This window comes from Lissotriton helveticus, chromosome 3_2, assembly GCF_964261635.1.
Source record: "Lissotriton helveticus chromosome 3_2, aLisHel1.1, whole genome shotgun sequence".
In the NCBI taxonomy this organism is placed as follows: domain Eukaryota; kingdom Metazoa; phylum Chordata; class Amphibia; order Caudata; family Salamandridae; genus Lissotriton; species Lissotriton helveticus.
This window is the reverse complement of record NC_136062.1, coordinates 72,989,184-73,010,917: the sequence shown is the minus strand read 5'-3', so window position 1 is coordinate 73,010,917 and position 21,734 is coordinate 72,989,184. Positions and strand designations below refer to the sequence as shown.

Here is a 21,734-nt window from a genome sequence, read left to right as displayed (position 1 = left end):
AGGATGCGGAGGCGGAAAGAAGGTGGGCAAAGTGATGGTCTGCCCGATGTGGAAGGACGCAACAACCTTTGGCAAAAAAGGAGCACGGGTCCTTAAAACCACCTTGTCCAGATGAACGGAAAGGAAAGGAGGTTTAGAAGACAGAGCCTGGGGCTCACTCACTCTTCTGGCAGAGGTGAGAGCAACCAGGAAAGCAGTCTTTAAGGTGAGCAGACGTAAAGGACAGTTGTGAAGCGGCTCAAAGGGAGTGCACATCAAATAAGTCAACACAAGATGCAAGTCCCACTGAGGCATTATATATGGGACCGGAGGGAACGTGTGTATAATGCCTTTCAGGAAACGGTTAACAACCGGGGACTTAAAAAGAGAAGGCTTATCAGGAAGCCGTAGGAAGGCGGAGATGGCAGAAAGATAACCCTTGACAGTGCCCAGAGCAGAGCCCTTCTGGGCCAAGGAAAGAAGGAACAGAAGGACTTCAGAAAGAGGGGTAGAAAGGGGATCCACAGACTTGGCTGTGCATCATGCCACAAACTTGTTCCACCGGTAGGCGTATACCATTTTCATGGAGGGACGCCTGGTTGCCAGAATAACATCACAGATTTCGGGAATAAGATCGAAAGGTGGCATGTGTCGCCACTCAATCTCCACGCATGGAGGTGGATCCTGGACAGGTTCGGGTGAAAGACCGTCCCCTGCTGCCGAAGAGGCAGTCGGATCGGGGGATCGATCGCCATGCTGAGTAGCTCGAGAAACCAGTATCTTCGTGCCCAATCCGGAGCCACAAGGATGACTTGGGCCCGGTCGCGCCTGATCTTCTTCAGCACTTTGGGCAGAAGTGGTATAGGCAGAAAGGGGTACAACAGATGGTAGCTCCACTTGCTGCAAAAAGCATCGCCGAGTGAGTGCCGCCTTGGAAATTCCAACACACAGAACTGATGACATTGCACGTTCTCTTCGGTGGCGAATAGATCTAATCAAGGCTCTCCCCACTGCAGAAAGAGACATGGCGCCACGCCCGAGTTCAGACGCCATTCATGATCCATCAAGCACTGGCGGCTGAGTTCGTCCGCTCTGGCATTCAAAGAACCTGCCAGGTGTTGAACCACTAAGGTAATGCCTTGATGTTCCAGCCATGTCCAGAGGCGCAGAGCCTTTTGACAAAGGGTCCAGGGCCCCACCCCGCCCTGTTTGATACAATACCACATGGCGGTGGTGTTGTCCGTGAACACCTGCACCACACTTCCCCGGACAGAGCGAAGGAATGCCTTCAGAGGGGAGGACTGAATGGGAAGGGAATAACCCTTGTGGATTAACTGCAGCACACACTTGTCCGATGTGATATCACGCCAGTGGGGAAAGTGGTGGTGGATGCTGCCACCCACGGGTGTGGAGTGCTCCACGAAGCTCGGACTAGGAACGTTTGGAGGTAGGAGCAGCGGGAGGGGAGGTGGACTGACCCACACGCTGATTCCCAGACCTGCCCTTGTGGAAGCCGCGACTACGGCCGCGCTGAGGTTGGTTCTGCACAGGCTTGTTGAAGGAACATGCCGGGGTGCCTCTGCCCTGGCTACGAAAGGAAATAAAACCAGGAGTGGCCGGATTCTTTGCAGAAAGACCCAAGGACTTGGCCGTGGTCCGAGAGTCCTTAAAACGCTCCAAAGCACTGTCAGCCTTATCGCCATACAGGCGGGTGCCATCAAAGGGCATATCCATGAGCGAGCTCTGGATATCGGGCGAGAACCTAGTCAAACGCAACCAGGCGTGGCGTCGCAACGCCACCGTCGTAGAAATCGCCCTGCCTAACGAGTCTGCGGTGTCCAAACCACACCGAATGGCAAAGTTAGCCGCATCCTTACCTTCAGCAATAGCTTGAGAAAGGACAGCCTGGACCTCCTCGTGGCACTAAGGCAACACTTGAGCAACGGAATCCCACACTGCGTGAGAGTAGTGGCCCAACAAGCAGGCGGTGTTCACCGACCGCAGCCTGAGCTGGTTGAAGAGAACAACAGCTTACCAAACTGTTCCAGTTTCTTAAAGGCCTTCTTCGAGGGAGCCGCAGAAAAGGCACTCTGCGACGTCGAGGCCTGGATGACCAGACTCTCAGGCGTAGGATGGGTGGTCAGAAAGGCCAGGTCACCAGGTGCCGGGCGGTGGAGTCTGGCGACGTTTTTATCCACTGGCACCCCCGCAGCCGGCCGCGACCAAGTGCCCAATTGGACTTCGGTAAGGGCGTCATTGAAGGGAAGCAATGGCTCCGACCAAGTAGACGCCGACTGGAGCACCTCAGTGAGGAGGTTAGTTTTGAGGGCCGCCTTAGGGAGGTCGAGATTGAGGGCCTCAGCAGCCCTACAGAGCACCATCGCTTAGGAAGCGCCCTCCTCCATGATAGGCGGGAGAGCGGCAAACCGCATGTCAGAAGAGACTTCGAGATCGCCGCATCTTCCAGATCGTCCATCCAATCCTGCTCGGAGTCACATTGCCGGGCGAGAGGGTCCGGAGATCATTCCCAGTCCTCCTCTGTCTCCGGCGCCGGAGGGGCCGATCGTGGCGGCAGGACCGGAGCCGGAGAAGGAACAAATGGCGTCGGAAACGGCCTCCCAATGCGGATCCCAGGCCGGAACAAAATGGTCCTAGAACTGGGACAAAGGTGAGATAAACAGCACCCAGTGCGGCACCTGCACTACTCTTCCCCGGACAGAGGGAAGGAATGCCTTCAGTGAAAGATAAATCGCCCGGGGCTACAGGAGGTTGATGTGGAGCCCGGACTCTGCTGGAGACCTCAGGCCCCTGATCTCCGCCTTTCCCATGTGGCCGCCCCATCCCAGAAGGGAGGTAACCGTCACCACTGTGAATCCTGGTTGGGGAAGGGAGAGGGATCTGCCATTGACCCAAATCCTGGTTTGTGAGCCACCACTGCAGTTGTTGAGCAATGCCCTCCGAGATCTGGACGTATTCGGACAGATTCCCCTGATGCTGCGTCCACTGGAACTTCAGGTCCCACTGCAGAGCCCGCATATGCCACCTGGCTTGATTGATCAGCAGGATGCAGGAGGCCATGAGACCCAGCAGCCTCAGGGTCATTCTGACTGAAACCCAGGACAAGGTCTGAAAGATCGGAATCATAGCCCGAATGTCCCAGACTCGCTGTTTGGGAGGATAGACCCGAAACGGCGCCGTGTCCAGAACCGCTCCGATGAAGAGGAGCTTCTGAGAGGGAATCAGGTGCGACTTCGGCACATTGATGGAGAATCCCAGCAAACGCAGGAGGTCGGCCGTAGTCTGGAGGTGGGAAACAACTGCCTGGGGCGATCCCGCCTTCAACAACCAGTCGTCGAGATAGAGGGAGACTGAGACCCCTGATCTGCGCAGGTAAGCTGCGACCACCGCCATCCCCTTCATGAACGCCAGAGGTGCGCTGGTAAGGCCAAAAGGGAGCACGGAAAACTGGAAATGCTTGTGGCCTACCTTGAACCGCAGGTAACGCCAGTGCCACCGTCCAGTCTTGAGGGTCGAGGGCAGACAAGACCTGAGCAAGCGTCAACATTTTGAACTTCTCCTTCCGGAAGAAGCGACTGACGTCCCTGAGGTCCAAGATAGGACGCAGGTAATTTTCCTTCTTGGGAATCCAGAAAGTAGGGGGAGTAGCAACCACGACCTACTCCTGGGACAGGAACCACTTGATGGCTCCCTTGGCCAAGAGAGCCCTAAATTCCTGCTGGAGAAGTACCAGATGATCCTCCAACATGCGGTGGTAACGAGATGGCATGGCTGGAGGGGTAGTCTCGAAGGGAGGGAGTAGCCCCTTCGGACTATCTGCAAAACCCACCTGTCCGAAGTGATGGTGCACCAGTGGGGGAGGTGATGGTGAATCCTGCTGCCCACTGGCGTTTGATGGGCCTGAAAAGAAGCACTAGGAGGGTTTGGAGGCCTCTGTAGAGGGGGGTGTTGATGGACTGGCCCTCCTACTGGCCCCCAGAACCTCGGTTGTTTCCACATCCCAGGCTGCGGGAAAATTGGGTAACTTGCAGCGGTCTGTAGCCCTGGGTGGGACATGGCGGGGCCCTCCTTCCATAACCACGAAAGGGGCGAAAAGTAGACTGCGCCGGACGGGAGGAGAGGCCCAAGGACTTGGCCGTAGCCCGTGAGTCCTTGAAGCGCTCTTGGGCGTTATGTGCTTTGTCGCCAAAAAGGCGACGGCTATCAAAGGGGAGGTCCATCAGAGTGTTCTGGACATCTCCTGAAAAGCCAGTGGACCTCATCCAGGCGTAGCGGCGAAGCTCTACCGATGTTGATGTTGAAATGGTCCTGCCCAGAGAGTCGGCTGTGTCCAGCCCACAACGGATCGTAAACTTCGCTGCATCTCTCCCGCCGGCAACAGCGTGGGAGAGCAATGCCCAGGCCTCCTCCTGACACTGAGGCAGCACTTGCGCCACCATATCCCACACAGTGCAAGTAACAGCCCAAGAGACATGCAGTGTTTACGGACCGCAGACCTAAGCTGGCAGAAGAGAACATTTTCTTGCCAAGGTGGTCCAGCTTCTTGGATTCTCTTTCCGGTGGAGCGGTAGGGAAGGCGCTTTTGATGGTGGAGACTTGGACCACCAAGCTCTCCGGGGTGGGGTGTTGGGAGAGGAAAGTGAGTGTCACCCGGAGCCGGGCGATGGCGTCGGGAGATCATCCTGTCCAAGGGAGCCCCCATGTTGGGCCTGGACCACGTGCCCAAAAGGAAGTCGGTGAGGGCCTCAATAAACAGTAGCAGGTGCTCGCTGCCGGTTGAAGCACCTCAGTCAGGAGGTTAGTCCTGACCACCACCGTAGTAAGCTCGAGGTTGAGAGCCTCGGTCGCCCTCTGCAACACCACAGCATATGACACTCCCTCCTCCATAGCCACGTTAGGAGGAGACAACATGCCAAGGTCGGGTGAAGTGTCAAGACCACTGGCGTCCCCCAGGTCCTCTCTCCAGCCCTCCTCAGTCTCTAGTTGGTCAGTTAAACGGTGACCTGACCCCTACCAGTCCTCCTCACCCTCCTCTGGCTGCTAAATAGGCTGAAATTGGCCAGGGTGGAACACAGGGACAAAAGTACCCATTGGTTTTGGATCCGGCGCCGACTGATGCCGGTCTGGCTCTGTGACCCCGTTGGGATGGAGACCGGGGCCAACGCCAGCTGGGGAGCCGACCGGCATTGAACACAGTAGTGGTGCCAAAAAGAAGCAGCGCCGGCAGAGGTGTAATGAGGTGAACCGGCGCCGATGCGAATCCAGGCCTGGGTCCAAGGGGGGCCTGCGGTGTCGGGCCGGAGCCACCCTCAGCAAAGACTTAGTCCCCCAACCGAGTCCACAGGGGCCGAAGGCGCACCAACGGGGTCGGTATGCCCAAAAATGGCATGCATCGCCTCGTAGAACGTATGAAGCTGGGCGGGAGTCGCTCCGGGCCCCGGAAAGGGAGGGAAGACCGGAGTCGACTCAACTGGCTCCGCGTGCAGAGCCTCGGGAGGGGCACCACCTATGGGCCTCATTGGGTCGGCCAACTGACGAAGAGAAGTCGAAGAGCGACGATGCTTCTTCGACTTCTTCTTAGGCTTCGACTTACCCGACCCGGAGTGCGAAGACTTCGATGATTTGTCAGAATGGTGATGGCTCCGTGACCGGTCCCTCGACCTCCTTCGCGACCGGGACCTTGAATGGTGCGGAGCTGACTGTCGCCGTTCAAGCAGCTTTCGGAACCGCTACTGAAAGGCTTCGACGTCAACAACTGACAGTCGGAGCAGGACGTGGGGTCGTTGCTGTGCTCCAGGCAAAAGAGGCTGAGGATCCGTCACCGACATCAGTCGGTGACAAGAACCTCAGGCCTAAAAACCGGGCATTCCTCATGCACCTGTTCAGAGTCGAAGACTCGAAACACGAGGTCGACAAAAAGTAGAGAAAATCTTAGTCAAAAAATGACTGAGGTGCTGCTCTTCCCGGATCTGCGCTGGCTGGCGCAGAAAAAGAAAGAACTGACGTCAGCGCGCGAGGGCGGTGTCTAAGTAGCTGCCTCGATGCCATCCCAGCGACCACGATGCCGGACGCGGAGCCGACCGACGCCACCTTCCGATGCGCAGAGGTTATGTTATATTATGTTATACTTGGTTTTGTATAGCGCACGGCTACTCAAAGAGTGTCCCGGCGCTTTGATTTGCACACCTATCTCACAACATAACAATTAAAAGAACGAAAAAGAACGAAGATCCAGAAAAACCCCAGGGGACAAATAAGAAGTAAAAAGCCAGGTTTTGAGACCCTTCCTAAAAGCCAATAAGTTAGATGTACTACGCAATGCCACTGGAAGCGTATTCCATAGCTGGGGGGCCAACAGTCTAAAAGAACGGCCTCCAATGCGTGCCCTTTTTACACGAGGAACCGTGGCGAGGAACAGGGATCCTGACCTCAAGGGCCTGGCTGGATGGTAAAAGACGAGCCTTTTTTTAAGGTATTTCGCCCCTGAGGCATGAAGAGCTTTATGCGCCAGAGTCAAGGCCTTGAAGATTATCCGCTTCCGGACGGGAAGCCAGTGCAGTGACTGCAGGAGGCCCGAGGCTCTGGCACGGCGAGATAGCCCAAAGATTGCCCGTGCTGCCGAGTTCTGGACCACCTGAAGCCGTTGAAGCAGATATTCTGGCAGGCCGAGATAAAGAATGTTCGAATAATCAATTCTCGAGCCAATTATAGCCTGCACTGTTATCTTCCTATGCTCCTCCGATAGTAAGGGGAGAAACTTGCGCAACATCCGGAGCAGGCCAAAACACGTGCCAGTGAGACCAATTATCTGAGAGCGCAGTGTTAGGCCGTTGTCGATCTTAATCCCTAGGTTTTTAGCCACCTGGGACGACCCTGCTGGTGGAAACATGTTCTCTGGCCACCACACCTTCCAATCCGGATCTGAACTGCACCCAAAGAAGAGGACCTCGGATTTATCCGAGTTGCACTTGAGGCTGCTATGTTGGAACCAGTGAAAAACAGCCTCAAGGCAACCCCGGATACTCTCTCCGTCGAAGTCCGCACCACTCTCACAGGTAAAGAGGAGCTGGGTGTCATCGGCGTAGGAAACGATCTGAGCCCCGAAAGACTCCGCCAGAGCCGCCAGAGGGGTCATAAAGATGTTAAATAGAGTCGGGCTCAACACTGAGCCCTGAGGGACTCCGACACCCAATGGCGACATCTCGGCGGAGCAAGCAGAGGCCCAGACCGTTTGTCGACGGCCCGCCTAGAACGAACGGAACCAGCTGAGCACCGTCCCCCTTAGACCGATCTCAGAAAGTCTTGCGAGGAGACCCTCGTGGGGGACGGTGTCAAAGGCCGCCGACAGATCTAACATCACCAACATCGCCCTGCCACCTGAATCCAGCACCTCCTTAATCGCCTCCGAAACTTCCAGAAGTGCTGTTTCGGTGCTAAGATTGGTGCAGAATCCAGATTGAGTAGGGTGCAGTAGCTCATGAGACTCCAGATAATCGGTGAGCACCTTATGCACATGTTTTTCAATAATCTTGGCGAAAGCGGGTAAAAGTGAAATAGGCCTGTAGTTCCCCAACACCTCCACGTCCAGTCCGGGCTTTTTAAGCAAGGGAATGATCATCGCCTGCTTCCATATCTGGGGAACCACACCCTGCTCAAGAGAACAATTCAGCAGGGGGTTCACATATGGGTTAACGGCTTCTGCCATTTTCGCCAAAAATTTGGCGGGGCAGGCATCACGAGGTGAACCCGATTTCAGACAGGCCATCAAATCCAACGATGAAGCAGTGGACAGAGGGGGAAAGACTGCCAGAACGGGCCTGCATTGGACAAGACGGCCGGGGCATCCACCGCCTGGCAGGGCGCCTCTGGCTCCTGCAAGGAGAAGGAGTCCTGGATCAGCCTGATCTTCGAAGTAAAAAAGTTAGCAATCGCACTGACCCAAGATTCTGGGGGAGGAGTCTGACTCGACGAAGCACGTGACGCCGTAAACTCCCACACAATGGCGAATAGCTCCTTACAAGAGTTTAAGGCAGCTTCAATTTTCCTCGCGAAATAACCTTTCTTCTCAGAGAGGATGTCTCGATGATATGCTTTCACTAGAGACCTGTAGGCAAGTTTGGCCACCGGGTCATATTTCACGCGCCATACTCTTTCAGCCACCTTGCATTGCCGACGTGACGCCCCCAGCGCTTCAGTGAACCACGGGGCAGATGCACGTTTATCTACCTTGCGGGGGGGGCCTCATAGGAGCAAGATCATCAAGCCTCTCTAAGAGCCATGCTTGCAACCGCTCTACATCCCCGTCTAGGTCTCCTGTCAGGGTGCAGGGGTGAGCCGCACATGCCTGTGTCAGCAATTCCGGGGTGACCCGATGAAATGCCCTAAAACCCTGGGCAGCCTGCCGAGGGGCACAAGAGGATTTCCTTATCTCCGAGATATAATATTTGATCAGCCTATGATCCGACCATAGCACCTGAATAGGTGCATGAATCTCTACGGGAGTGGTTGAGAAAATCAGATCCAAAGTATGGCCCTTCACATGCGTAGATCCATAATGATAGGGCGCCAGGCCGAGAGGGGCTGTTACGTCCAGCATTTTTATCGTATCGGCATCCATTTCGTCATCCATATGGACATTAAAGTCACCAGCAACTATGCAATGCTCCGACTTCAATATCAGAGACGAAATTACCGACCGGAACTCTTCAAAGAAAGTGCCAGTGGGCCCTGGGGGTCTATACACAAGAAGACCTTTCACAGATTGATGCGGCGATAAAACAATAGAAAAGGCGAGGGATTCACAACCCTTAATCGCATCCAAGGGAATGATGGTGCAAGTGGCACTTTTATTTACTATCAGTGCCACCCCGCCTCCCCGCCCCTTCAGTCTATCCTGCCTGAAGATGTTATAGTCAGGAGGGATAGCTGCGGCAATATCTGGGTTAGAAGACTCACCAAGCCACGTCTCGGTGAGCATCAAGAACAAAGGTCTTTCTGTGTCCAACAGATCGTAGATGTCCAGTGCATGGCGACTAAGAGATCTAGTATTTAGCAGTAAGCAAAGGTGTTTAACACTAACTGCCTCCCTGCACGGAACGTAGGCCAGATGTTTCTGAGGCCGCCAGCCACACTCAGGGCATTGACTCTTACCCTTGTGACGCGATGGAAATACCGTGCAGCAGGAGTCGCTAGTCCGTTGCAAAGAGCGGAGCTCCTGAAACGAGTAGTGCAACATGCTAGTCACCACATTAAACAGGACGAGCCACCAGATCCCAGTCCAGCCCGTCGCCTCGGAAGCCTCCGGGACGCTAACGGGCGCAGACGGGCAGGACTCTGGCACGACTCCGGCACAGGGAGAGGCACGACCGCTGCGCTCCCCAGGGAGCTTTAAGTAGGCGTCCCTCTGGCTGTACAGAGCGCTAGAGCGCTCGCAACTGGCGTCCCCTGCGCCTCAGCACCACTCCAATATGGCGCCCAAGTTCCCCGCCACCACCCGGGAACAAAACCCGCCAAACCAGCGGTGCGGGAGACAACTATTGTGCAGGTAAGGGGCCAGAAGTCTTTCCGTTAAAAGCAGGGACTAACTAAATAAAACAAAGAAAATATCAAAACAGGTAGAGTTAAAAAATAGCAGCGCGATGGTCAAGCGCCCAGCGCAATATGGTGTGCAAATTAAAATGCACACCATATTGCTGACAAAAACACTTTCCAGATTCAGTCTGACGCCTGGGGGTAATTCTAAGGTAAGAAATCTATAACTAATGTATTTCTTTCAGATCTCTATCTCGTTACTGCTAAGTATACAATAGCCAAATCAGGGTCGCTCTATCTAGCCTTTATGGACCTCACTGCAGCTTTTGATTGAGTAAATTGCTGCAAATGTTGTAATCTTATGGGAGAGTTTGGGGTGGATGCAGCATTAATTAACATTTTAATGGGTCTACTCACTAATACCACTGCACGCAAGAGGGGAAGATCACAGACCATTTTAAGTGCTTGAGCGGGGTTACACGGGGCTGTATCTTAGCGCCATTTCTGTTTACACTATATATTAATGGCCTTGATTCCGCCCTGACCACATTACAAGCAGATACCCCGAGGATAGGTTCACGACTGGTACCCGTCCTACTTTATGCAGACAATGTGGTTCTCCTTGCCCACACACCAAAGTGCCTGCAGCTTTTATTAGATGGGTTTGTGGCGTTTAAGAACAAGATGGACCTGTCCCCACACTTATCAAAATGATTTATAATGGAAATGGGGAAGACATGTAGGAAGTCTAATACTTATACAGTAGGCACACACACACTCTAGGTGAAGTACCAGCTTTTTCATATTTAGGTATTTTATTTAATGGGAAACTGGGTTTTAAATATTTACTAGAGGAAAAGGGCCTGGGCCTGACAAGGTCCACTGGAGCAATCACAGGTTTTGCCCATAGATTAGGCAAATGGTCACGTGGGACAATTTCAAAGTTATATGACTCTTTTTGTAGCTCCAAAGTTTTATATGGTAGCGAATTTTGAGGATTCATGATGACTAACAAGCTGCAAATCGAAGAAGACACTTATTTTAGAGGCTTGCTGAAAGCCCCTTATATTACCCCTGTGTTCATTGGAAATGAAGAATTGGGGTTGACGTGCATCTCAGATATGGTGGCTGTGAAACCTCTATTGTGCTGGGTGAACATATGGTCAAAGGAGGAGGCAGTTTTTAATAGGCTGGTAATCCGGGACTGCCTCTCTCTAGACCATGAGTTAAAAATCCTTTGGTTGAAATATGTAAAGGACACCCTTATTACATTAGGTCGAACAGATCTGTTCCTTAAACATGATAAGGTGGGAGCACGAGAAAAAGCATTTATTAATGATCTGTTTTGTAAACAATTTTTATTGTGAATCAAAGCAACCTTTGGGCATACATAGAATCATTTTGTGCATACATAGAGATCAGCATATTTAAAATCACGATACGTAATCATATGATAGAAGGTATGTCAAGTGAAGCATGTGGTAACATTACATGTCCATCCGCAGCAACCCCATTCCTGCCCCCTCACTCAGAATCACTGTCGCTCGAAATCGTCGGGGGTCACATATATACCCCCGGTATTCATTCCATGCATTCCAAATCCGGACCCATTTCTGCAAACACTTTCGGTTCAGATACACTGTTCGTTCTGCCAGCATTGCGAGGTCAAGATCTGCACACCAGTCCCTGAGTGTCGGTATATTTAGCTATATTTCTTTTTGCATACATTATTATTCCCAAAGTCATCCAGTACTGGGAGGAGTGAGTGAGATCATTGGGTTCCCAAATATTTAAAAGGCAGCACTTAGGGTCCGGTATTATTGAGTCGGTGACTACCTGTGACATAGTCCTCATTACCTTATTCCAATATTCTGCAATGCATGCACAGTTCCAGATGGTGTGAAATAAGGTCCCTTCCTCCCCACAGCCTTGCAAACAATATTTATGGTCAGCTCTCCCAATTGCATGTAGCGTGACTCTAGTATAATAGACCTGATGCAGTACTTTTAATTGCACTAGGCAAAGCCTGGAATGGATAGCCACCTCCAGAGGGGAGGATAGTGCAGTCTGCCAGTCCGACTCGTCTAGTTCTCCCACCTCCGCAGTCCATTTGTCCTTTAATTTCAAAGTCGGGTCTGGTAGATTATTAATGAGCTTACGATATACGTATGAGGTCGCTTTTTTGGGCATGTGTTTTGTAAGAAGCCTGTCTTCTAACGGGGTAGACTCCGGCACCAAATCCCCAGGCCAAATAAGCGATCGCAGGGCGTGACAAATTTGCAAGTATCTAAACCTTTCAGTGGGGGCCAGGTCATATTGTTCCGCCAGCTGTTCAAATGTTAATAAGACCCCTTGCTTCCAGAGATCCCCCACTGTCAAAATACCAATGAGGTCCCACGCCTGGAACCCCTTACTGTTACACAGACGGCCCAGCCTACGCGAGGACCAAAGCGGAGTCTTCTGAGTAATGACGTTCTTACATTTGAGTCGGACCTGGACTTCATACCATAGTTTGACCGTATGGGCCGTGGGACCAAGCAATGTCGCAGCGCCTTTTTTTATCATAGAGTGCGGCTAGCACTCCCCCTGCTACCAAGATCGTACCTATCAGCTTTAAACGCCGGTTCTTACTGGGGCGCATGCAGCCATTGATTAATGATCTTCAACTGGACCGCCCAGTAATACAGTTGAATATCGGGGAGAGCCACTCCACCATCATACCAGCCCCTGACTAACTTCCGCCGGGAGATGCGCGCCGGTTTATCTTCCCAGAGGAGACCTGAAACCAGAGTGTCTATGGATCGAAAATATTTTGGAGAAACGGAGAAAGGGGTATTCTCAAGAATATAGAGTAGGCGGGGCAGTGTCTTCATCTTGTATAGTGCCGCTTTCCCCAGGAGGGTCAGGGGAAAGGAGCGCCAATGATGTACGTCAGTGCGAAAGCGCTCCTAAGGGGGCGCCACATTATGGCGGAAAAAGGCCTCTTGCGTAGGTGTCACCCAGATCCCCAAATATTTAAAGGGCTCTTCAGTAATGATCAGCGGGCAGTCTGCCGGGAGTTGTGGAGGGGGGCCTTAAGGACAAATAAAACAGACTTGGACCAGTTAATAGTGTACCCCGAGACTCGGTCAAAAATTTCAAAAATATTAAGCAAAATTATAATAGAGCGTCTGGCCAAGGTCAAATACAGGAGGATATCGTCCGCATATAATGATATGTGGTCCTCCCACGTTGTGTTCCAGCTAAGTCCCTTTATCATCGGGTCCCACCGGATCCACGCTGCCAGTGGTTCGAGAATCAAGGCAAAAAGCAAGGGCGATAACGGACACCCTTGTCGTGTGCCGCGGCCAAGCGGTAAGGTCCTAGAAATATGGCCGTTAGCCACTACGTGAGCCAGCGGTTTAGTATAAAGCAGCTGTACCCATGCGCAGAGTTTGGGTCCGAAGCCAATGTGTCGGAGGACCGCAAATAAATAAGGCCATTCAACCATGTCGAACGCCATTCGGGCATCCAAGGATATAACTACCCCGGGCTCAGAAAGACTTGGGACCTGTGCCATCACCGCATGGACTCTCCTCAGGTTAAGAGCAGTGTTTCTATTTGGCATAAAGCCGGATTGGTCCGGATGGATCAAGGACTCTAAATGTGGGGTAATACGATTGGCTATCATTTTGGCTAAAACCTTGGCTTCCGCATTAAGCAGGGAGATCGGACGGTAAGAAGTACACTCGTCCGGAGGTTTGCCAGGTTTCGGTATTGCAACAATTGTGGCAATCCGTTGATCTTGGGGCAACTCCCCTTTTCTCAAGCTATCCAAAAACATAGCCAAGAGGTGTGGGACGGTTAATTCGGATACTCGCTTATATAACTCAACGGGGATCCCATTGGGCCCCATCGCATTACCTGATTGCAGGGAGTGGACCGCAGCCGCGACCTCTTCCTTTGTGAAATCAGACTCCAACAGTAAGACATCGTCCTCCGAGAGGGACGGCATTTTTATGTCTTTAATATACGTTTGTGCCTCTTCCGTGGATAAGAGTGAAGCTGAGGTGTAAACTTGCTCATAATGGTCAACTAGGGTGGCAACAATGTCTACTGGGGCGGAAACAACTACGCTCTCGAGGGTGTGAAGCTGTGCTATCGTCTTCTGAGCCCTTTCCTTCTGATCCAACCAAGCCAAGAGCTTCCCTGCCTTATCTCCCACTTCATAAATAGTGTGATGCGTATGTTGAAGCCGCAGTGCAACTTGCTCCCGCTGATGCGCGGTGAGCTCACATTGTTTGAGGCGCAGCAACCGCGCCGTCTCCGCCGTGGGTTCAGTGTCGTGTTGCGATTGCAGCTTGGCCAGGTCGTTTTCCATCAGATCTAGCTCACTTCTAGCTGCCCTCCTATGTCCCGTAATTGATGCAATGGCGTGCCCCCTCAGCACAGTCTTATAGGCTTCCCATAGGATACCTGGTGAGTAGACGGAGTCTGCATTTTCTTGAAAATAGTTTTTCGTGACTGTAATGAGTGCCTTCTGGATTTTAGGAACCTTTAAATAGCCAGGGATTTTGGAAAAATGTGTTTCCGCGCCGTAACGTAGGAGGTATATGTCATAGCAACTGGCGAGTGATCAGAGATGCCTCGTGGCCCTATCGCTGTCTCAGTCAAGTGGGGAAGGCCATCAGCTGAGAGGAAAAAATAATCAATGCCACTAAATGTGGGGTATTCCGATTGGCTACCATTTTGGCTAAAACCTTGGTTTCGCATTAAGCAGAGAGATCGAACGGTAAGAAGTACACTCGTCCAGAGGTTTGCCAGGTTTTGGTATTGCAACAGTTGTGGCAATCCGTTGATCTTGGAGCAACTCCCCTTTACTCAAGCTATCCAAAAACATAGCCAAGAGGTGTGGGGCGGTTAATTCGGATACTCGCTTATATAACTCAACGGGGATCCCATTGGGCCTCATGGCCTTACCCGATTGCAGGGAGTGGACCGCAGCCGCGGCCTCTTCCTTTGTGAAAACGGACTCAACAGTAAGGCATCGTCCTCCGAGAGGGACAGCATTTTTATGTCTTTAATATACGTTTGTGCCTCTTCTGTGGATAAGAGTGAAGCTGAGGTGTAAAATTGCTCATAATGGTCAGCTAGGGTGGCAACAATGTCTACTGGGGCGGAGAGACTACCATGGACTCCAGAGTGGAAAGTGTATCCACGGTCAACCGGATATTTGTACCTCCACCCGTCCGTAAGGCCAAGCGCATCTAAAAACCCACCCAATGAGATTTTCCCGGCTCCCTGTGACCTAGACGGATGGCGGTCCAGCGCAGCATTAAGACCCACATTAAAGTCGCCACCCAAAATGAGTTCCCGGCAACGTCAATAGAAAAGCACTCAGGGCAGGAAGTGCTATAGAATGGAGGGCCGGCGGGATGTATACCAACACAATGTTAAGTCTTTTCCCCTCCCATTGACATGAAACAGCCGCAAACCGCCCCTGTGTGTCCCTCCAGACCTGTTGAATGACTAATGGGAATCGCTTACTAACCAGAATGCCGACACCTCTGGAGCCCGCAGAGAACTCTGAATGTACCACCATTGTGTAGCCCCAACGATTCATGGCTTTACTCGCTGAGCCTACCAAATGTGTTTCTTGGAGCAATGCTACAGCAGGTGCCTTCCGGCGAATATACTGGGATACTAATCTACGCTTAATTTAGTCCCCCAACCCATGCACATTCCAGATAAGCAGGGTCATAGGAGACACTGGGGCTAGCAGGGGAGCGCTAATATCTGCAACAGCACAAATCGCATTTGTGTCCTCCATCAGTATTAAACCAGTGTTGTGAACCCCTCTCCACAGTATGCACCTCATAAAGCACAGCAATACAGTACAGCCCAAAACCGGAACTTAAAACAAAACCAAAAGGAAACCCTCCCCCCTCTCCATCACTAGTGTCATCAGTTGCACAATATGGCAATAAACAGGATCCCCATCCCTCTCCCCCCCAAGAACTGTCATCTCACTCCTTCCTGCCTCCCTCCCTGCTCCCCTGCTTGTGGATGTAGAACTACTCACCCCCCAACTCGGCAGAGTGCCTGTACCCCCCTCCAACCATGCTACAAACGCAGAGGGGAACTGAGCTCCTCACTCAATGGCATCATAAAACGACTTCTATACGATACAGCCTGAACGATACACTAGAACCTTATAATACCACATAACATGTCTAAGTAATCGGTCAATGCAACACAATATAAATCCCAGAGTGCACTGAAACCCAGTATAGTCACACAAGTCCGCGCTATTTTCTGGCATCCACCCCCCACCACCCTCCCAGTACTTGCGTGTGTCCCCGACCTCAGGGCTTTCAATAAGTCTGGAGCACATCCTATTCCTGCTCATTCAGACCGCTGGATCCCGCCCCGGTCTCCGTCACAGTCGGGTCAGGACCATCACTGTCCCCTCGCTCCGCTCCTCCCCGATGGTTTCTGTTCCGGCCACCGACCTTCGTCAGCCCTCCATCCACTCCCAGGCGGCATCTGGTGAATCAAAGAACCATGGTTTACCTTCCCACTCCACGCGTAGTTTTGCCGGAAAGAGCATTGCATATTTCATGTCTCTGCTACGCAGTTCTTGCTTGATTCCTTGAAAACCTCTACGCTGTGCCCGGACGCGGGCAGTAAAATCCAGAAAGAAAGAGACCTCGTAATTATCAATTTTGAGCGGGGGGCCAGTTCCGGAGGCCTGCAGAATGCTGCTCCTTTCCCGGAAGTTGAAGACCCTGGCAATCAAGGGCCGCGGCGGGGCTCCAGGCCTGGGCCTTCCGCCAGGGACCCGATGGGCCCGCTCTATCGAGAAATAAGCAGAGAGCGCTTTGGGTTTTAAGTGTTTCGTGATCCGTTCCTCTACAAAAAGATCCGCAGGCGGCATTTCCGTTTTCTCCGGGACACCAAGAATTCTTATTGCGTCGGGCACGTCCTTCATAGTCATCCAGCTGCTGCGCCATGCGAAGTTGCCTGTTCTCCATTTCGGACATTTGACGTTGAAGCTCGGAGGTGTCGTCCCGCAGTGCAGTCGTCGCTATTTTGAGCTCCTTCACCTTTTCATTCATCTGCTTGAAGTCAGCTCGGAGCAAGGAGACCACCACCGTCACTGAATCCATGCGTGCGCATTCCTCCAATGGCAGCCAGGACGTCACGGAGCGTCGGTTCCGGTTCCGATTGCGATGATGCCACCGGGCCCTCTTTATCCGCCCTCGGTGAGTCTCCTTTGTCCCCGCCTTTATTCCAGGCGAATTTGGAGAGTTGCTTCTGTGTCGTGTTCTTCGATCCCCTGCCGCCTGTCGCCATTGTCGAAGGTGCCACAGGAGCACACCAGGAGGGGAAAGGGAGGGGGAGGCCAAAGCGAGAGTGAAACAGCGGCGTCAGTACCGTCCCCCCACCACCAAACAACACCGTCTGCGAGCAGTTCAGGATCCCGCAGGGATCGCCAGCAGGCCTCCAGAGCCGTCGGGCATCCGTTACAGGGACGCACTCACGTCCTCCATGAGACCTCCGGGGGGGAGGGGGTAGTCTACCGATCACAATGTCACTCCGGCCAAACGGAATAAGCCCCCACAGTCAGCAGGAAAACAATGGTGAAGCGGGGGGGAGGTGGGGTGAGGCGACGACGGGGAGAGGCCTTCCCCTGAGGGCTTCCACGGCAATAAGCGGTGACCTGTGGGGTCCTGTTTGGCACAGCCGAGGAGGAGGGGGGGGGGTGGAGGTCCAATCGGCCCTGCAATACGTCTTCTAAGCGCCGGTGGTATATGGCGCCACCCCAAGCCCAGAAAGCATATCACTTGCACCCTGTGTCTCGCCGGGGCATTCCGCCTCATCGTCGATGCTCAGTCCCACCTAGGCCGCAGGGGCGGGGGCCAAGAACCTAGCCCCGCACCCAAGCCAACGATCGCTCACCTCCAATGCCCCAAAGTCCAAGGAGTCAGGCTCTCCGCTTGGCGGGGCGGCAGTGCCGGTCCCTGCCGCGGGTCCAGCCCGGGATGGAGAGGAGGGGGAGGGGGCGAGAAGCCCCACGCCACAAAGTCCGGGTCCGGGAAACCAGCAGAAGCACAATCCTGCCGCCTCGCGGCGCGTGTGTCAGGCAGGTCGCAGAGTGTCCCCCCGGGGTGGGGGGTTCAAGGCCGCACCCACATCCGCCTGTCCCACTCCCTCGCCCCCGTCCGGATCCCCGCTGCAGACATGCCACAAGCCGGGGCCTCGATTAGGGCCCCACCCTAAAGCAAGCGGCCGCGTCCAGAACGATCCCAAAACACGGGAGAAGAGTCCCCCGTGTCCAACAGGGCGGCTGCGCCCACCGCCGCCGGCCACGAATAAAGTCTGGATGGGGGGGGGGGGAGTCAAAAAGGCCTCACGAAGCAAAAGTCACTGCGGGCAGACGCCCCGGTCCACCACTGCCGCCATCTTCGTTCTTTCTGGACGCACAGAACTTCGATCAGAAATAACCCCTCAAGGGGGGTGACACAGCCTCAGAAGGCAGCCCACCGTCACCACAGGGATGCCAGCTCGTTGCTCAGGCTCCGCAGCTAGAATCAGGGCACGTTAAGAGGCTGCACCAGGATGACTATGCCATCAATGGGACGGAGCTCGCTCAGGCTGCAGCCATTTCCCTCAGCTGCTAGCCACGCCCCCCAATGATCTGTTTTTTTAACACTTCACAAAAGGAGGAAAGGGAGTTGAAAAAACCCACTGTTAGAGACCACACTTTAGTAGCGTCAGTATAAGGCATGGGACCTAATTTATCCCTTATTACCAGTGCACATGACAGATTTGTATTCACAAGTTTTAGGCTGAATTTGTTTTCGCTATTGGCTGTACCTGCTGGTTTCATGGCATATATGGCTGCGACAATAGGACTCCACAGGATACCTTACATTTTGTTCTCCTTTGCCCGTACTATTCATACCAGAGGAGAGTATCTTTTAAGGGGCTTTTAAGGAAACTAAGATTCAAGCAGCCTCTTGTTGCTCTGTTGTTGTTTATAATTGTCTTCAGATGTTTTTACACTCTTTTGTGTATCAAACTTTTTACGATCAGCTTTTAAGTTAAGAACTAGTAGGGGCACAAAGGCCTACGACTCACTGTTAATCTCTGTACCATGCATGGTAGCCTCTACAGCTTTTTAATGTTCTTGTTATTTTTTTTTCTCTCTGGCTCTTTCATGAATTTAAGAGTCCAAGAAGGAGAATAGCATTGTAATGATTTTGCACAGTATTTTCTATCTTAATGTCTCCCAGACTGTTTTTATGAATACTGCTTACATTGTTATGCACCTGAAAATGTCTCTTTTATGGTCATATTATTATATGCCGAATAAAGATTATTATTATTATACCTGGCTTATGAGCCCATAAGAAGGGTGAAACCAGTCCTGGGTTGCTTGTGTTCCCGTTCAGGGAGGGCCAGCCCTGGAAGTTTGGGCAGGACTGTTCCAATGAGGATCAGAGTTAAGGCTGATTTACATATGGCTGGGTCCAAACTGAGGTGGGCGAAAAACTATGAATTGAGATGCGGCCCGAGCGATTGACAGTGGCTGTGTTTAATTCAAGTATTCCATCCTTCATTTAGTTTTTTTTTTATCACTTTTTAGAATAACATATCCCTATGCCCAATATTATATTTGTTAGAGTAATCCGAAATCTAAGAATATTAATACATTAGAAGATAAACACAAAGCAGTATGTTTGGAGCATAACAGAAGTTCTACCATTGTTATGTGAACAAAGCATACTGTTTTTAGCTAAATTGAGTGAAGTGTATGGTTACCCCATTCAAGTAGGCGTTAAGAGTATCTGTCAACTTGAAATGTTTGCGAAACCCAAGTTACCTCTCTAAATTGACATTCTTTCTCTAAACACAAATGTATCACATCTCAATGACAAATATTAATAAAAACAGCATATACTTACCAGAGAATTCAAGACCAGCAACAGGGAAGAAGTTCTTCACATTATCAAGAGCGAGTTTTATCATTGCCAACCGTATGAGAGCCCAACTAAATGAGAAAACAAATTCACTCTATGTTATCGCCTCACACGCAACACCTACCCAAGAAATTTCTTTAAAAACATGGATTAACATTTTACTGTTGTAAAATACCTGACACTCTTCTAATAAATATTAAAATGAAAAACACATAACACAATAATTTGTATGTAAAGACATGCATATGAATGGAATTGCCAGATGTGAAGAACAAGTCACTTAACTTTGGTAACGCATTATCTGGCAGAGACTCTTTCTAGCCACAGATTTCTTACCTTGGAATACTCCTCAGGCGTAAGACCAGATCTGTGAGAAAGTGCCATCTTTCTTGCCTTGGTATGCCCCGACTTTTTTCTGAACTGCTAATGTGCTTTGACTGAGTGTTGCCTGGGTCCCTGCCAATCAGGTATCCAGGGCCTGTGTTCCTTCCCTAAAAACTATGCTGAAACAAAATACCCAATTGGCATCTCTGGCCCCCAGTAAATGGTACCCTAGGTACCCAGGGAGTGGGGACCAGAGAAGATCTCTGAGGGCTGCTGCACTGATTGTGCCACCCTTAGGGGCCCTGTACCCTGGTACCCACCCCACACACTGCCTTTGCAGGCGGAGTGCCTAAGTACAGAACTAAAGCAAGAGTCGACATGGCACACATCCCTGTGTGCCATACCCACAGAACCCACTGCCCTGGCATACCTCAGTCACCCCTCTAGCTGGGGGCCCTATGCCAGAGGTGAGGGCACCAGTGCATGAGCCCTGTGCCCCTACAGTACCCAGGATCATTCCTGGGCACTGTAAGTGCAGTGATGCGATTTAAGAGTATATGTTGCTGGGAGGTCATCATTACGAACTCCACAGCACCATAATGGCCACACTGAAGACTGACAAGTTTGGTATCAAACTTCTCAGCACATTAAACCCGCACTGATGCCAGTGTGGGATTTAATGTAACATGCACAAGAGGGCATCTCAGAGATGCACTCCAAAACCCGAACCTACAATCCACGTCTAGGCTGAGTGGCTGCAGAGGCTGCCACCCAGCAGACATGTAGCTGGACCCCTGGGTGGAGAGCCCCCCGCTCTCCTGGGTCTGCAACAAAGCACATCCTGGGCGAGGTGCTATGTCTCCTCCTCCAGGATGGACAGGGGGAAGCTTCAAAGGCATACCGCCTCTGGGAGCTTCTCCAGACCATTTGCTGTACCCAGCAACCAGCCCCCCCACCAGGCCTACCCCCAATCTGGCGGAAAGACTGGTGGAAAAAACTACGTCAGGAAGGGCGGGGTGCCAACCTGTGCCAACTCCACCCCTCAGGTGGAGGAGGCAAGGTGAAGCACGACCCTGGGCTCCGGCCATCTTGTAGATGGGGAGTACTGCCCAATCCCAGCTGGGCTCCTGCCCCCCTCCCACAGGAGAGGAGCAGGCTAGGGGGTGTACTCACCCCAAGACAGGGACCCATTGGTCCCTGCCCTTGCCCTACCTATAACGCCCCTAAATTTAGTATTTAGGGGCTCCCTGTACCTGCCTTCCTCAGATCCCGATATCAAAAAGAAGAAAGAAGATCAAGAAGAAGAAGACCCGCCGTGCAGCTGCTAACAACAGGATAACAACAACTGACTTGGCTCCAGCCCTACTGGCCTGTTGATCCTGGAACCTGCTCCTGCCTAAACCCGGCGACCTCTGCGGACAGCAACCTTGGGATACCCAGAGGACCTGCCTGCCTTGACCCTCTCGACGATTAGAACTCCCATCAGCAGAGGCTTTGCTGCAACAACCCACCTGGTGCCCACCAGGAAGCTCCGGACCAGCCCACTCTTCACCAGCCGAGGCCCGGGCTGGGCCAACCCTAACCAAGACCACAAGGACGTCCCCCCGGCGACTGGGACCCGAAGTCCAGTGCCCAAAGACCCTCGTCAACGTACCAGCTGACGCCTGCAGACTCAGAACCAGGGGCCACCCCAACCACGACCAGCCGAGGGTAAGCTTTTCCGACACCCAAAGACACCCCTGCACCCAGCGCCCTACAGCCCCCTGTGCCTCCCTTTGGGGTACCTACCTGTGCTTCAACATCCCAACTTTCCTCTCGAAGTGCTGGTCGCCCCTGGAGAGTCACCGTCCCTGAGCCTGCAGCCTTTGTTCCTTTTTCAAGATCCTCATTGGATAACATTGAGCGCCCGACGGCTCA

At 52.4% G+C, this 21,734-nt stretch overlaps 1 protein-coding gene across 2 annotated transcripts in view; it reads right to left on the bottom strand.

Moving 5' to 3' along the window:
• DMXL2 (Dmx like 2) overlaps positions 1–21,734 on the bottom strand; it is a 1,907,871-nt gene that overhangs the window by 598,377 nt on the left and 1,287,760 nt on the right. For both annotated transcript variants that reach the window (XM_078684818.1, XM_078684819.1), the window contains exon 31: positions 19,479–19,564. In XM_078684818.1, coding sequence (XP_078540944.1) covers positions 19,479–19,564 — 86 coding nt within the window. The remainder of the gene's footprint in view (positions 1–19,478; positions 19,565–21,734) is intronic.